Source organism: Cardiocondyla obscurior, linkage group LG14 (assembly GCF_019399895.1).
Source record: "Cardiocondyla obscurior isolate alpha-2009 linkage group LG14, Cobs3.1, whole genome shotgun sequence".
NCBI lineage: Eukaryota > Metazoa > Arthropoda > Insecta > Hymenoptera > Formicidae > Cardiocondyla > Cardiocondyla obscurior.
Window position 1 is genome coordinate 774,004 of NC_091877.1, and position 16,021 is coordinate 790,024.

A 16,021-nucleotide genomic window follows, 5' to 3' on the forward strand; every position below is an offset into this window, starting at 1 on the left:
ACAGTTTTGCGTTTTTGTATATTATACGGGGTGTTGTGTTTAAGTTATTATAAAACAAGGTCGCTTTTCTCGTGATCGGAATATTGTTTCGCGCTCTCGGGTTATAATTCGCGTTTTCAATTTATTTTTTAATTGATCGTTGTACTGCCCGGAGTATTCGTCGGTCCCTCGCGGAGTGTCGTTTTTTGTTTCGTTAGCCGTGACTGATAGTGCGTGCGCTACTGCACGCAATTCGGGAAATTGGCATCTGCTGCTTGAGATTCGCGTTACGCCGGATTGTGCGACGCGTATTTTAGTAGTTTTATAAGTCCTATTCGAACAATTTTTCCTTGTTTTATAATAATTTAAACTAAGTATGAGTGATATTGTAATAAAATGCGCGGTGAATATGAGTCATAGTGTTATGAAGTGCGCGGTGAATATTATGTGAGCGAGTGTGAGTGTGAGCGTACAGTTTTGCGTTTTTGTATATTATACGGGGTGTTGTGTTTAAGTTATTATAAAACAAGGTCGCTTTTCTCGTGATCGGAATATTGTTTCGCGCTCTCGGGTTATAATTCGCGTTTTCAATTTATTTTTAATTGATCGTTGTACAGCCCGGAGTATTCGTCGGTCCCTCGCGGAGTGTCGTTTTCTGTTTCGTTAGCCGTGACTGATAGTGCGTGCGCTACTGCACGCAATTCGGGAAATTGGCATCTGCTGCTTGAGATTCGCGTTACGCCGGATTGTGCGACGCGTATTTTAGTAGTTTTATAAGTCCTATTCGAACAATTTTTCCTTGTTTTATAATAATTTAAACTAAGTATGAGTGATATTGTAATAAAATGCGCGGTGAATATGAGTCATAGTGTTATGAAGTGCGCGGTGAATATTATGTGAGCGAGTGTGAGTGTGAGCGTACAGTTTTGCGTTTTTGTATATTATACGGGGTGTTGTGTTTAAGTTATTATAAAACAAGGTCGCTTTTCTCGTGATCGGAATATTGTTTCGCGCTCTCGGGTTATAATTCGCGTTTTCAATTTATTTTTTAATTGATCGTTGTACAGCCCGGAGTATTCGTCGGTCCCTCGCGGAGTGTCGTTTTCTGTTTCGTTAGCCGTGACTGATAGTGCGTGCGCTACTGCACGCAATTCGGGAAATTGGCATCTGCTGCTTGAGATTCGCGTTACGCCGGATTGTGCGACGCGTATTTTAGTAGTTTTAAAGTCCTATTCGAACAATTTTTCCTTGTTTTATAATAATTTAAACTAGGTGTGAGTGATGTGTAGAATGCATCAAAAATTTTTAACCACACCGGTTGTACTTGCAGAAAATATGAAAAGTATATACAACCGACAGTCCGCAGTCTGTTTAAGTGGGACGGAAAATTTTTGCTGCATTGTACATTAAAAATTTATATTACATTATATCTTGAAAATGTCGTACAATACACAATTCGGTGACTCGGATTTCGTACTATTTAAAATTATTTAAGACTCCGCGATGTTACCGAGAAGCGGATCTGCGATATGTGCCGGCGACGCCACGAAAGAACAGGACAGACAGTGTATAGGTCTGGCCTGTTCTTCTATCCGACGGCAGCTGAAACGCTGGCTTCACACGGACGAGCCTCTGTATCTGAACGCGTGGAAGCCGCGATTCCGAGTTGGACTCTCTTGTCGCAAATACATCGAGAGAAGTTAGAAAGATCGGTCTCTCTAACCTCTCGATATATTTATTGACGCCTCGAAGCGCAGTTTCTTTTTTGTGTTTTACAAGATACACGTTTTGCAATATACAACATCGCTGATATATACAGTGAGGTAAAATAATTAAATAATTACGATGGAGGTGTGTGACATCAACGAAGAAGACGAGGATATTATAATACAAGTACGATGAATTTAATTTCTCAAATTCAAAACTTGTAGCTTTTAAAAAACCAACCTGAAGAAATATTAATAAAATTTTGTTTGTAATTTTTGTTGCAGGGTAGTGCTCTTCATAAGCATCTTTCAGAATTAGGTTATACCGATTTCGAAAGTATACCTGTGTCGAAGGAAAACTTAAAACAGGAACATTATTGGAATATTGTAATATTTTTATACTATTGACGAGATGCATATGCAAGAGATTAACGGGCTTTGCATAAATTACATATAATTTCTCTAATGTTTTTAGGGTTTTAAAAATATTATTAAGAATGCAACAAGAAAGATTTATACAGATTTATTTTCTTTTTATTCTTGGATAATGCAGGTATTTTTTATTTTAAAAGTAACTGTGCTTAATATAAAATTACACAATTATATATATATACTTTTTATAATTATTTTTTTTTTACAGGAAGAAACCATTTCTAAAAAACAATTGAGCACTATTTTGAATGCAGAAACTTTGTTAAATGATCACTTTTCCATGATTAATGGTTTTAAAACAAAGTGCAATATTAATTCTAAAAAGTAATTGCAAAATTTTTTTAATTTTTAAAATCTATTGTTAAAGCAGTAGTCCATAAAACACATTTATATGTTATTATTTTTATAATTTTTTATAATTGTTATAATCTTTTATTTTTTATGGAATCTATGATAAAAAATGATTTAATAGAGAAATTCTTAATTTATTAATTTATTAATTTTGTTTTTTGCAGAATAAGATTGCAAGAATTAATTTTATCTGGAGGTGTATTAGTTTCTTCAATATATATTTCATTGTGGAAATATAAGATATTGTCAACGTTATTTGCGTCGTCTGCAATTTGTTATGTCGGTTATATCAAATACTTACGTTTTTATGCAAATAGAAATCTAAAAAATATTATATTGTTGCAAAATGAACTACTTCTTATGTGTAAAGATGGCCTTAAAATTTTGCAACGTAATTATAAAATAAAATCGGATTTAGAAACATGTCTTCAACAATTTTCGTAAGTATAAAATATATATATATATATATAGAAATGCTCATCTTCCAAATGCACAAATAAAAACGTTTAAATATAAATATATTATTGGTATTCTATTTCTGTTTGTTTGTACTAGTCATTTCTTAGGTGAAAAATTGCAACATCTCGAGTCTCTAAAAAATACTTTAATAAAATTTATGGAAAATATTTCTCATCTGTATTACAAATGTTCGTTGTCACTCGCAAAATTGCTACCGCCAAATATGCTCAGTGAAGGCTTATTTACAGAGTTTGAGGATGATGCATTTGTGATATCAGACGAAGTCGATTATCAAGCGTTAAAGGTAAAAAAATAATGTAATTTCGAAATATGTTTTATAATAATTTTTGCAATATATATATATATATATATATATATTTATTATTTTTTAGAAATTGTATCACATCTATCTTTTGGTGCAATCAGAAATGTTATATTTATTAGCTATTGCATATGATAGCACTACTTGGATTGCATCTTGCCAAAAAATTCCTGAAATTAAATTAAGTAATATAATTAATGTCTTAGTTAAAGAATTGGTGGTACATAGAGTTAAATTGTCGGAAGTTTTTGACGCATATCGTACTTGTAAAACAGAACCAGTTCGATACAAGTGAGTATAGGTAAATATATTCGTTACATCGGATAATGTACTAAATATTTTTTTTTTTAGACCACAGGATAAAGCTAAGTGGTGTGATCCAACAGTACAACTGGATTTGGCTTCTTATAAATTGCAATTAGCTTACAATCAAGTATTTTCAACATTTAAAAATATTGAAGACAGCATTAATCAGGATAATGGTATTGATAATGAAATTGCTGACATCCTGATGCAAAAATTGGATAAAGCGTTTAAAGAGATCAATACGGCCAGAAGCTTGGCAGAATTTGTTATTTTATTAATGGCAAGATCAAAATTTAGTGAACTGAGGCATGGTCAACCTATAGCTCACGATACCATGATAAATCAAAATTCCAATTTACCAATAATAATCGATTCGGATCCACAAATCCTTGATGAAGTGTTTGAAGAGTATATTAAACAGGAATATTTAAACTCTGACGAAAATGTGGATGAATATTCATTAGAGCAACGAAAACTGGATAAACTTCTAGTAAAAAATTTTATGGCTGAATTAAAAGAAGCATTAATTGACAAACATAAGTCTATGTCCGAACGAGAATTCAAGGCATTACAACGTATGTATAAAGATGCGTCTAGAGATTCTGCATCGAGTAACAAAGACGACAAAAACGATCAGATTATACCTGTTCCACCGCCAATGCCTTCTTACTACATATGGTCAACACCGTCAAGCAAGACTTTTTATAATTTAGATGACGAAAAATTAAATTCTCCTAATTATAGAATTAAAAATAACATATCTATCCGAAGAAAATCCAATGAGTCAGATGAAAATAACGATTTTATAAGAGCTCTGAAAGAGAAAAAAATCTTTAATGCACCATCCATCGAAGTCTGCGAGAACAAAAATGAAGAATCTGTTGCATCCGTGCCACAGATTCTTCTTGAAACACAGGCAACGCAATTTATCACAAGACTACCACCACCTTTTTTATACGAGGAAACATTTACAGGAAGTGGCGAAAATTCTGAAGAAGAAATCGTAGATGATGAAATTGATGAAAATAATAAAACATCTCAATAATAAAGTGACAAATGGAGTTGCTTTTTAAATTATTAAATTATATAATTATATAATTTTGTATTTCATGATTTCCCACGCTACCTCTATTCGGCGAATCCTGTTACACCTGATTGGTCCATCACAGGCCATCAGGTAATGAAATTTTTCTTTTAGTTCTAAGAGAATTCGTTACGAGCCGACTGGCGTCTCTCCGTGCAAGCTTGGCGATTGGCTGCGGCGGGTTGCGGCAAATCCGCGAGAGTTTCCCATCTAAATTTCGAACGACCGACGCCTGCCGCATCGAGGGGAGACGAGCTCTTCTCGGTTCGAATGATATATTCGTTTGTTCCACGTATGAAGAAGTGTGAAATACTCGGCGGCCAAGGCGTCGATAACGAGACCGAGCTACAGCCGTGGTCGGCGAACGTGAAAGAGAGGTCCTGTGCCGCATCGCACGCACGTACGCACGCACGTACGCACGCACCTCGGGACGCCACTGACGTAACGTGCACGAGCGTTCTCTTGATGCGCGAGCTGCGGCGTTGAGCGCCGAGGGATTTTCAAGTGCTATCCGCGAGGGACAGGACTACGAGGGAGACGGTACTGCTTGGCCGGTGACGTGATGTAAATAAAGGCACGTTCAAACGCGCGATCGGTAAATCGACGATTGCACGGGCCCGGGATTTTTCTGCGGTGGAGGCACGTTCTCGAGATAAGAAATTGCGCGATATATCTATACGTACGTATATATACATATATATATATATCGACGCGACAACCGTTAGTCGCGCGCACGCACGCATACACCCAGACGCAATTTATTCTCTTTCTCTATCTCTCGCAAGCGCGCGCAGCCGTTTGCACGGATCAAAGCTCTAAGAAAAAGCGAACGCGCGTCAAGGTTTATCTTCTTCTCGTTGACGCGGTGTGCGCGCGCACGAACGAACGCACACACGTATTCACGCGCGCGTCCCGCGTGCGTTTCCTGGTGCGTGCAGCAAGGACCGAGCCAGCCTGGACGATCTCGATCCCGTGGTGTTTTGTTTCTCGCGCGGACGAGCGCATCGGCGCACCGACAGTGCGATGTTTCGGGCGTTTCGTACTTCGTGAGGCTCCATAAGCCTTTGGTGGCTTCCGACGGAAGGTCCGTTCCCTTGACTGACGGCGATAAGAGGAACAGGAAGAAGCGAAGCTAAGGGTAGTCGAGAAAGCGAGAATTTCTTCCCGCGACAGGCGTGAGAGAGAAGAAGAGAAGCTACGGTCGGAGAACGTCGTGAACATCACTCTTCCCCTTCTCCCTGCTGCCTTGTGAATCGCGCGCGCGGGCGCGCGAGCAGGATGGCATCGTCGACGGTGGCTGTGCCATCCGGGGCTACCTCGGTGCCCACGGTGACGAACGGAAACGGCAGCGGAGGCGGCGGCGGCAACAACAACGGCAGTAGCAACAATAGTGGTAGCAGCAGCAGTAGTAGCAGCATTAATGGAGGCATCATCGTCGCGGCTGGCACCGAGGAGATCGACGGCGGCGACATATTCGACGAGCGAAACAACGCCAGTTCAGTCGGTGGTTACAACAACGGCGGCAATCCCGGCGATGCCCTGGAGGAAATGGCGTGCGGCAACGGGGAGACCAGCAACGAGGGCTGTGCCCTCTGCTTGAGCAAGCTGTGCTCGCCCAGGGTGCTCTCCTGCCTGCACGTCTTCTGCGAGGCCTGTCTGGACAAATTGCTTATGGATGAAGCTGGAGACTCTAAGGTAGATTCTGTCTTAAGGTGTCCAGTATGCCAGCAAGAGACTTCCGTTAGTTCTAAGGGCGCCTCATCACTCGTGTGTGATTATGTTCTTACCAATATATTGGATATGTCTGCAATCGAGAACATGGCAGTACTGTGTACCTCCTGTAAAGCCAAAGAGAGCGCTGTGGCGCGTTGCTCTGACTGCGCGAATTTTCTTTGCCCTAACTGCAACACCGCGCATCAATTTATGCGTTGCTTTGAACATCACAAAGTAATTGCCTTTGAAGATTTGAAGCAATCCAACGAAGCTATTCCAATACATAAACCAATATTCTGTGAGAATCATCCCACCGAAAATATGAAATTCTACTGTCACACATGCCAGGCAAGTATAGAAACAATTCGTTCTTACGATAATTTTTGATGCCGTATTATCTCATATTTTTTAAGATAATTTTCGAGAGAAAAAAAAATTGCAAGCAGTATTTGATGCATTTATTTACTTAAAAAATACGCGTGTATAAAAAAATACTTTCGTGTATTTATTTTATTTTTTTTATGTATATTTCAAGTAATTATGTTAATTTTATTATATAATTAATAGAATTTGAAATAAAAAAATGTTAAATTGTGTGATCAGGAACCTATTTGCAATGAGTGTTTGCTTGTGGAACATAAAGCACCAGAGCATCAATATGAACGACTGACTGATGCAGAACCGCGACAAAAAGAGGAAATAATTAACTTAATGACTGAAAGTAAAGCAAAAATTGCCGAATGCGATCAAGTTACAGTCCAACTGGAAAATGCACTTAGTGAGCTGCAAGTGCAACATGATCAAGCGAAAGATTTAATTATGGAAACTTTTCAAAGTTACAAGGCCATACTAGAAAAGTGTAAAGACAACGCATTAGTTGAGCTTGAGAAATTGCATTCGAACAGAGAACTTGAAATTATGGATGTTTTTCATAGGTATATACTTATTTAATTGTTTATTTAATCGGAATAATTACTTACCTAACATCTTATAATGTAAAATACTGCACTGCATTATAATAAAAATTTTATTACAGCGTTGAAAAGACTGCAGAAAAAATAGAAGATGCTTGTCGTTTCACATCGAGGCTATTAGAACATGGCGATGCAGTGGAAATTTTAGCACTTCGGCGTATTGTAGGAACACAATTTATGAATTTAATTAAAAATACACCGAAACCCAATGTAACATTTTCCATTGAATTTCAAACTGATTATGATCAATTCGAAAAAACTGTAAAGGTATATATATGCGTTATCGATAATATATTTTATCTAATTATATATGTATATTTATAACAATCAATGTATAAAATATTTTATTACAGGACGTATTTGGAAAATTTCACACTGAAAGTACACTAGAAGTGAAAGCCCATCCTGAACCAATTACAACGGTATCGAGTGTCTCTAATAATCAGCAAATAGTCCATACCACCTCAATTGGTTGTCCAAGTTCTATCAGCAGAAGTTCTCCCATTTCACTTCCTACGTCTACGCATTCCTCCTTTGAAGGTGAACCTTCATATATTATACCGCCAACTTCGAGTCCTCAGAATATTCCCCCTCCTCCACCACCTGTACCTCTTCCACCAGGTACGGTTCCTATTCATGGACTGACTAGCATTCAAGAATACAATCTGCAGCAACTCGCTAGTTTAGCAGAGAAAGTGGAAATGGTGGGCGATACTGGTGTAGTTGGACCTAGCTCAAATCCTAGTCCAACTCCATCTTTTACTTTAGCAGATTTATTTGCTGGAGATCTGAGCTCTACAAGCCATGCCATTAACAATTTGCAAGCTCTCGCGAAGTTAGGGAACACTCTCGGTAATCAAGGTAAGACATACAACATTAAAGATTTATGAATTTACTGTAGTAATACCAATGTCCTCCTCTTATTTCTTCCAGACATAATCCCATACATTTCCAGATTTTCCCACAAATTCACAGGTATCTTAAAAACTGTTGGTTCATGTTAAAAAAATTTTTTTTTCGATATTTTCATAAAATTACATTATTAATGCTACATATTATTGTTAATTACTTTTATTTTACACCCATTTTTATTAAAATTTAAATTTAAATGACACATTTATTATTTAAATAACACATTTTAACAAGAAATATTTTGGACCACCTGTACTCCCCATTTAAAAGCTATAAGAGTGCAATTTTATCAAAAAATATTGACAAAAGTTATTACGTTTATAAATGGGGAATTTATATTTTATGATGATTTAAATTAAATTATAAATTTAATTTTTTTGATGTTGGATTTAAAGTAGAAATACTTTGAAAAAATGCAAAATTAGGATCAGATTTAGCATTCTTTTATTTTAAAACTGAAATAATGTGCTATGTAAATATACGTATTATTTGTTTTTTTACTTAACACAATGCTCGGAATAAAATGCATATTTCGGCCCGATTTTAAATACTCCTCCGCTTCCACTACTATAGCTCAAAGACTAGCGGCCGAGTTGCCGATCGCGCGTGTGACGCTATGTCTCAGGTGCGTTTGTATCTTACAAATGTAATGAGACATAGCGTTACACGCGCGATCGGCAACTCGGCCGCTAGCTTTCGAGCTATAGTAGTGGGAACGGAGGAGGAGTATTTAGAATCGGGCCGAAATATGCATTTTATTCCGAGCACTGATCTAACATATTGAATTTTAATTAAGAATTATAAGTATATGTAAAAAAATTATCAAATTTTTATTACTAATTAATTATAATAATTAAATTATTAATTATTATTAATTTTATTATTTAATTGATTTGGTATTATACAGATCTTGGAAATACCACCATAAATGGTAGTGGCGGTTTAGTATTGGGACGTGGACCTTCGCCAGCTATTGTAGATACTCCAAACTTAGGTCCTTTGGCTGCCAATAGTCTATTAAATGGAGGATTTCAATCATTATCCTCTTCCACTTCGCCGATACTTTCACAGGGTGCTGGTAAAATCATTTCTTAATTATATAGCGTATTTTATATAATTATTATATCTTAAATTACAATGTTTAAGAAAAAATAATTTTATTTTTTTTAATGTAGATATTTAATTACTTGCATACGTTTACCAATATTGATATTTTATTTTTAGATGATCTAATAGGTGATTCTATGCATAATATGCCTGTAGTAGTAGGAAATACCGTTGCCAATCACGTAACCGGATCAGGAACAGGGAATTATCCTGCTCATCAAAGAACGCAAAATACAAAATTAACGCCTATGCATATCCGAAGCAAGTTTGGACAATTAGGACCCAGTAAAGGGCAATTTAATTCGCCTCATGGATTCTGTCTTGGGACTGATGAGGATATTATAGTCGCGGACACAAATAATCATAGAATTCAGGTATATTTAATTTAATAATATTAAATATTTTTTTACTGTGAAAAATTAAATTCTATATAAAGTGCAAACTATATAAATCCGTGTGTATTGTGTGATTTTCTAGATTTTTGATAAGACTGGTACTTTCAAATTTCAATTTGGTGTTCCTGGTAAAGAAGAGGGACAATTATGGTATCCCAGGAAAGTAGCTGTTATGAGAAATAACGGAAAATTTGTTGTTTGCGATCGTGGAAACGAACGATCTCGAATGCAGATATTTACAAAGAATGGCCACTTTATAAAGAAGATTGCTATTCGTTACATCGATATCGTAGCTGGCCTAGCTGTTACCAGCCAGGGTCATATTGTGGCTGTTGACAGTGTGTCGCCAACTGTGTTCGTAATCAGTGATACAGGAGACCTTTTGAGATGGTTTGATTGTAGTGACTATATGAGAGAACCAAGTGATATTGCTATCAGTGGTAAGCATAATCTCTTAATAGTAATAATCGTAATAAAATAATGCAATTTTAACACGGTTTTTTAAATAAAAAATAATGTTTTTATAATATTAATAGTAAATTGCATATAAATCTTTATGTAATTTTTTAGGCAAAGAATATTTTGTTTGCGACTTTAAAGGACATTGTGTTGTGGTGTTCAGCGAAGAAGGTAAATTCCTGCGTCGTATTGGCTGTGAGAATGTAACAAACTTCCCAAATGGGATTGATATTAGCGATGCAGGAGATGTATTAATTGGAGATTCACATGGTAATCGTTTCCATGTAGCTGTTTTCTCCAGAGCGGGCTCTTTAGTATCAGAATTTGAATGTCCATATGTAAAGGTAGAGTATTATATTTTTTTCAATTTAATTCTAAATGTATGCTTTAAAATTAATTAATTACCAGTAACAATAATCTATCGTACTGGTTTAATATTTAAAGTTAAATTGTATAATACCTTGTTAAAAAATATGTTACATTTTATCTCGTCATGTCTTTCGTTAAAATATTTATAAATGTAATAAATTTCAAAAGTAATAACTCTTTTAAACGTTATAACGATATATTTTACAGGTGTCTCGATGTTGTGGTTTGAAAATAACTTCGGAAGGATACATAGTAACACTGGCCAAAAACAACCACCATGTCCTTGTATTAAACACTCTTTATATATTGTGAAGTGGCATCAGACGAGTAAGTATGTTATAAATTTCCTCCTGCAAGTGGAAACTTCTTTGGAAACTGCTCTCAACGAAAGATAAAAAAAGGCATGCCCAAGGCATTACGTTCGAATATTGGGCCTATTGAAGCAATAGAAACAAGTGCAGCATGCAGCTTTAATAGTTGTAAAATATAATGCGTCCCCGTTTAATGAAAGTAACAATGTTAAAAACAAAAACAAAAAAAAAGCAGAAAGATAACGTACGTCTCCGACCAAACAGTATAATAGTAACTTAGCAATTTGCATTTTGGTAAACTGCCAAAGTAAATTAAATTAACTAAATGGAACCAGTTATAAAAAGAGAGAAGCAGTAAGCTATATCAACCAGTAAGCAGCCAACTAGTTAGTTGGATCGCTTGTAGTAGAGAAAGCAATTTATAATGGCCTTCCGTCAAAATTGGTTGTTGTACATCATTTTTGACATGTCAGTATTTTAAGTATGTTTATAAATCAAATTATTCTAGTCTCCGATGGGCACTTTCTAAGTGCCGGTTTCGATTCGTGCTCGGAACAAGGCGTTCTCGTCCTGATTTTTTATTAATCAAGGATGTTTGTCTTCTTAGTCCTAACTGATGCTTCAAGATGCATATAAGTACACAGATTACGTTTAAAAAGTTTTCCTTTAAGAGCTTCTAAGTAACTAATAAACTCAGCAGGATAAATTTTACGATAAAAGGATCAAAATTTTTCGCTTAACATTAAAAAAGAAAAAAAAAAGAATGTTGCATGCTGCGAGGTAGTTGGTAGTACTTCCTGCTCTTATCATATCGTATTTCTAAAGAAGAGAGAAACAATACTCCTCATTGCAGCAGGCACGAAGCTTAATGAGAGCTATGTTCCTGATTTCTTTCTGCGCGTTTGATAGTTGAGAACATAATATAAAAGCAACGTTAATGTGCAAGGAATAGATTATGATATGTTGAAAATCAAACATTTAATATCTTATATAAAAAAAAGTGTCGTACAGAAAAGATACTTTGAGCGTAAAAGAAAAGTGAAACAATTATTTACACTTACGAGACAAACGAGTAGATCCCATTTGTGCATTGTTAAAATTAGACGAGACACATAATGGTTACAATATTTACTCAGGATGCTTTATTATGGTCCACCATATGAATATGATATATATGCGTGTGTGAATTATTGGTTCGTGGTGCTAGTGAATAATGTATCCATACCATGTAAATGTATTTGTTATAAAATTACAAAAATCGTTCCCATGCATTTTTTACAATGCAGGAGGGGGCGATTTTATGTAATATATTATATAAGATTCGTAAGTACATAACATACCACCGGTATATCATATAGGGACGATACTTTATCTATGTAAAAAAAGGGAATAACGTACAGTTTGCTAAACAACCTCTATTTATGTATATATTAACATGATACATGAAAAGAAAAAAAAATCACATAAGACACATACATATATAGAAATACACATATTTTTTAGGGTTGTTTACATGATCAGCCTTAAGATTTGATTGAACTAAAATGCAATGTGTATACAACATATACATACATCGGATATTTGGCAGATTGCTATACTGTGTTACCTTACATTATCTACAATAACGTTTAATTACAAATATTATCTTGCCATACCAAATGCTAGGTAGCATACATTTATATGTATTTGTATGTACGTATTTATACATACATACATACATATACATATACACACATATATATTTATACTTGACTAGCTTTATCAAATTCGGTTTGCATACAGAAAATTATATCGATAATGTCTGGTTTCATTACTCATGTAAAGCAAATGAAAACGATTTAGATGAACGAAAAAACGCAAAAAAGGGGACAGTAATATAGGAGGCTACTTTAAAGTTCACGCATAACATCGGCATTTGTAGTAAATTGCACGAAGCCTACATACATACACCTAAGCTAATCAGTCGTACTCATCTCTCGTATAACGTTAGAAGTTTTAATTTTATATATAAAAAGAAAAAAAAAGAAAAGAAAAACTAATTCTGAAATATTTAATAGTCATGGTTAGCAGAGTTATATAAATAATGCCTGTGATAATAGTATCGTCAGGATAAGTTGTGTCCTTAAAGAGTCTCTGATGTTGTTGCTAGGTAAATATTAATTAGAAGCGTATCAATGTAAGATATTATTGATTGCCATCAGCCAGGTGTTTTTACAAGCACAATAAACGCTTGATGCAGAGCGGGCCATCAATCGTATCTATCTGATACGCGTTAAATATTAATAAAAAAAAAATAAAAAAAATAAAAAAAAAAAAAGATATTCAAAATAAAGAGAGAACATGTTGCAAAATTTTTGCCAGTCATATTTAAAAAGAAAAACTCATAGTGTAACGAATGGATGACCATTAACGAGAGGGTCTTTTACCTCACAAAATTATTATATTACGCTCACCTTATATATACTTGAATATTTTAGTATAGATTTACTCTTTACATATTTTTATCTCTGTGGAAGACTACTTGGCTAATTTAGGCCACTGTTGAAATTCACCCCTTATTTGCCTTGATGTTTAAATTACAACAATAATATATATTAAAAAAAAAAAAGAACGAGAATTACTTGTTACGTAAATGGTAATTGTGATAGATTTTTTGATGATTTTTACAATCTCAAAAGTCTTATTATCCTAATATGTATAGAATTATATAGTCACTCTGTACGTAATAGATAAACTTTGCTTACATTGTTAAATAATATTGAAAAGCTCTCATAATAACTATCCACACTAAACAGTTTTACAACTGGCGGTGTAAAATCGAAGATGGTATTTCGAGCATGGGATAGGTTTCTGTGTGTATTACTTTTAACAGTACTATTTTTATTGCTATACAACTTCCAAGGCCTTTTTTAGGTGCCACAGGTTCTCCGACATAATTTCGAGCGGAATTATTTCAATTTACATATTTGTTATGGCCGAATTTTCGATGTAGTATTTGCTGTGGAGTAAAAATACAATTTCCGTTCTCCTTCTCATTAAATAGTTCTAGAGAGTTGCCACCTATTTAATTTGTAAATCGGAGTTAGTGATTGCGCGATTACGTTTGTCCTTTTTTTTTTCTTTAATTGCAAAATTATTTTCGAAACTTGCAGTTTTATTTTATATAAACTATATTTTACTTGGCAACACGAGGAAGACGAATTTACGAGCGCCTCGGGTCGTTCTAACTTACATATTTCTAATTTCGCGTACAATTTGTGAAAAATTGTGAGACACAATACTTGTCAATCGTAAAATATGTCGTGTATCCGATGAGAAATCATTGTTATATATCACACACGAATATGTTCCTGATTTCAAAAGAGGAAACGGAAAAAAAGAAAAAAAAAAAAAAGAAGAAGAGTCGTATATATTATACAATAAGAATTACTGCGACGTTCACAAGCATTAACAAGACAGCTACAATTATATTAATAATAATAGGACTAACATGACACACGACATAAACTGAATTCTAGCCTACGGTTAATCATAGTCTTCCTAGAATCCTAAAGAAAAAAAAAAAAAAGTATGACTTTGCTATATTGATTAGGGCATGGCCAATTAACACTATATAGCTGGTTATTATATGAAAAGCGTAAAAGAAAAGTTATCTTAACGAATTGCGCTTTGAATTAACATTTACATCATTTTACTGGACATGGCTTATTATACTAAAAAGTCCGTGATTAAGTTTTACATGCCTTCAGCATTATTTAAGTTCTATTTATACAAGAGAGAGAAAAAAAAGAGAGTCAACAATCTATGATCAAAAAAAAGGAAAAAAAAGAAAAAAAAGAATAGGAGAAAGATAAAAATCGTAGCTCATTATGTGTAAGCGTTCTGCGTTATTTTTGTAATAATATTTTTATTCCTTATTCGATTATATACATCGCGTCTTACATACATATAATTAATTTTTATTCTTATGCAAGCGTTATGTGTTCGATTGGCTGTTTCTAATGAGTAAGCTATTATGGCATACTTATGTGAATGCATTAGATCTTTTTTTTTTTTTTCTTTTTTTTTTTTTACGGCAAGTATTGTCAGAGTACGTGGTACGAGCTTGCTATATATATATATAATTTTGATCTATTACGTTTTTATTTGGGCAATCCGAGAAATCGGAGATGTTCTCGGTGTATTTGTATTATTTATATATTGTTTTGTTTAATTGGTTTTATGAATTTCTCGTCATACAGTTTTGTATCTTATTCGGATAGATAAGACTTTATCGATCGGTTTCTATCTTATAATTCATTTCACTTTGTGTTCTTTACAGATACACACATACGTTTATCGCCGTCGCTTTAATTTTTACGTTTTTTTTTGTTGTCAATATATATTTATTTTTTTTTTTTTTTCTACGTTTCAAATACTCAAGCTGAGGTGGAATGACAAGGAATATTATACAGCTTGTCATACAACCTCGTGGGAAAAGGCAGAAAAAAAAAGCGATTAAGCTCTTAATGAGTATTGAAGTTAATTTTATTTGAACGATTTAATTGCATTCCAAATCGATCATTTTACCTGTCACCTTATGAGGTAGAAAAATTAAATTCTTTAGTGCCAAAACAGACTAATCAGAGTATTTATATAACATGTATATTATTGCTTACAATTTGTTTTATTCCTTATAAGTTTATTTTATTCGTCTTTTTTAAGTTTGCGCGCGAGTGTCGAAGTTCTTAGAGTAAGAAGACAAAAAAAAAAAAAATTACGATTAAATCCTTGCTTAGTCAGTTAAAGTACAAATATTTAATATATATATATATAAATATATATTATATATATATATATTCTATCTTTAGGGAATAAGTATCGCGAATGGCATGTTAATGGCGTATATACTGTTACTTGGTTTCATTCCTCAACAGCACTAGCTTTATTTATTTTGCATTAGTTTACTCGATGTAATACTTAACAGGCTGAGAGAAAGGGTAAGGAAAACGCTTTTGCCATCGCCCTATACACGTGTAATATTTATTTTTGGATATTACCACGTTCCTTTTTGGAGGTACTTTGTTTACATATCAAATTGACCACTGAAAACCACGTTACATACATACAGTTGCATTCCAATTTGGTATGCTGAAGAGCGTA

The 16,021-nt window shown here is 34.3% G+C and overlaps 2 protein-coding genes across 3 annotated transcripts; both read left to right on the forward strand.

Moving 5' to 3' along the window:
- Positions 1-1,590: 1,590 nt before the first annotated feature.
- LOC139107824 (vezatin) lies at positions 1,591-4,604 on the forward strand. Its single transcript, XM_070665678.1, has 8 exons — positions 1,591-1,872; positions 1,971-2,072; positions 2,161-2,238; positions 2,326-2,441; positions 2,633-2,908; positions 3,024-3,231; positions 3,320-3,540; positions 3,601-4,604. The coding sequence occupies exons 1-8, from the start codon at positions 1,825-1,827 to the stop codon at positions 4,598-4,600; spliced, it is 2,049 nt and encodes a 682-aa protein (XP_070521779.1). The 5' UTR covers positions 1,591-1,824; the 3' UTR covers positions 4,601-4,604.
- Positions 4,605-4,925: 321 nt separating this feature from the next.
- Positions 4,926-14,279, forward strand: LOC139107820 (B-box type zinc finger protein ncl-1). Of its 2 annotated transcripts, none has more exons than XM_070665675.1 (9): positions 4,926-6,700; positions 6,956-7,287; positions 7,389-7,593; positions 7,680-8,187; positions 9,146-9,310; positions 9,463-9,719; positions 9,823-10,180; positions 10,311-10,543; positions 10,776-14,279. In XM_070665675.1, the coding sequence occupies exons 1-9, from the start codon at positions 5,918-5,920 to the stop codon at positions 10,878-10,880; spliced, it is 2,946 nt and encodes a 981-aa protein (XP_070521776.1). In that variant the 5' UTR covers positions 4,926-5,917; the 3' UTR covers positions 10,881-14,279. The 2 variants fall into 2 exon arrangements, with proteins under 2 accessions (XP_070521776.1, XP_070521775.1); XM_070665674.1 differs by having other exon boundaries at positions 4,927-6,700; positions 9,146-9,316.
- The last annotated feature ends 1,742 nt before the right edge of the window (positions 14,280-16,021 follow it).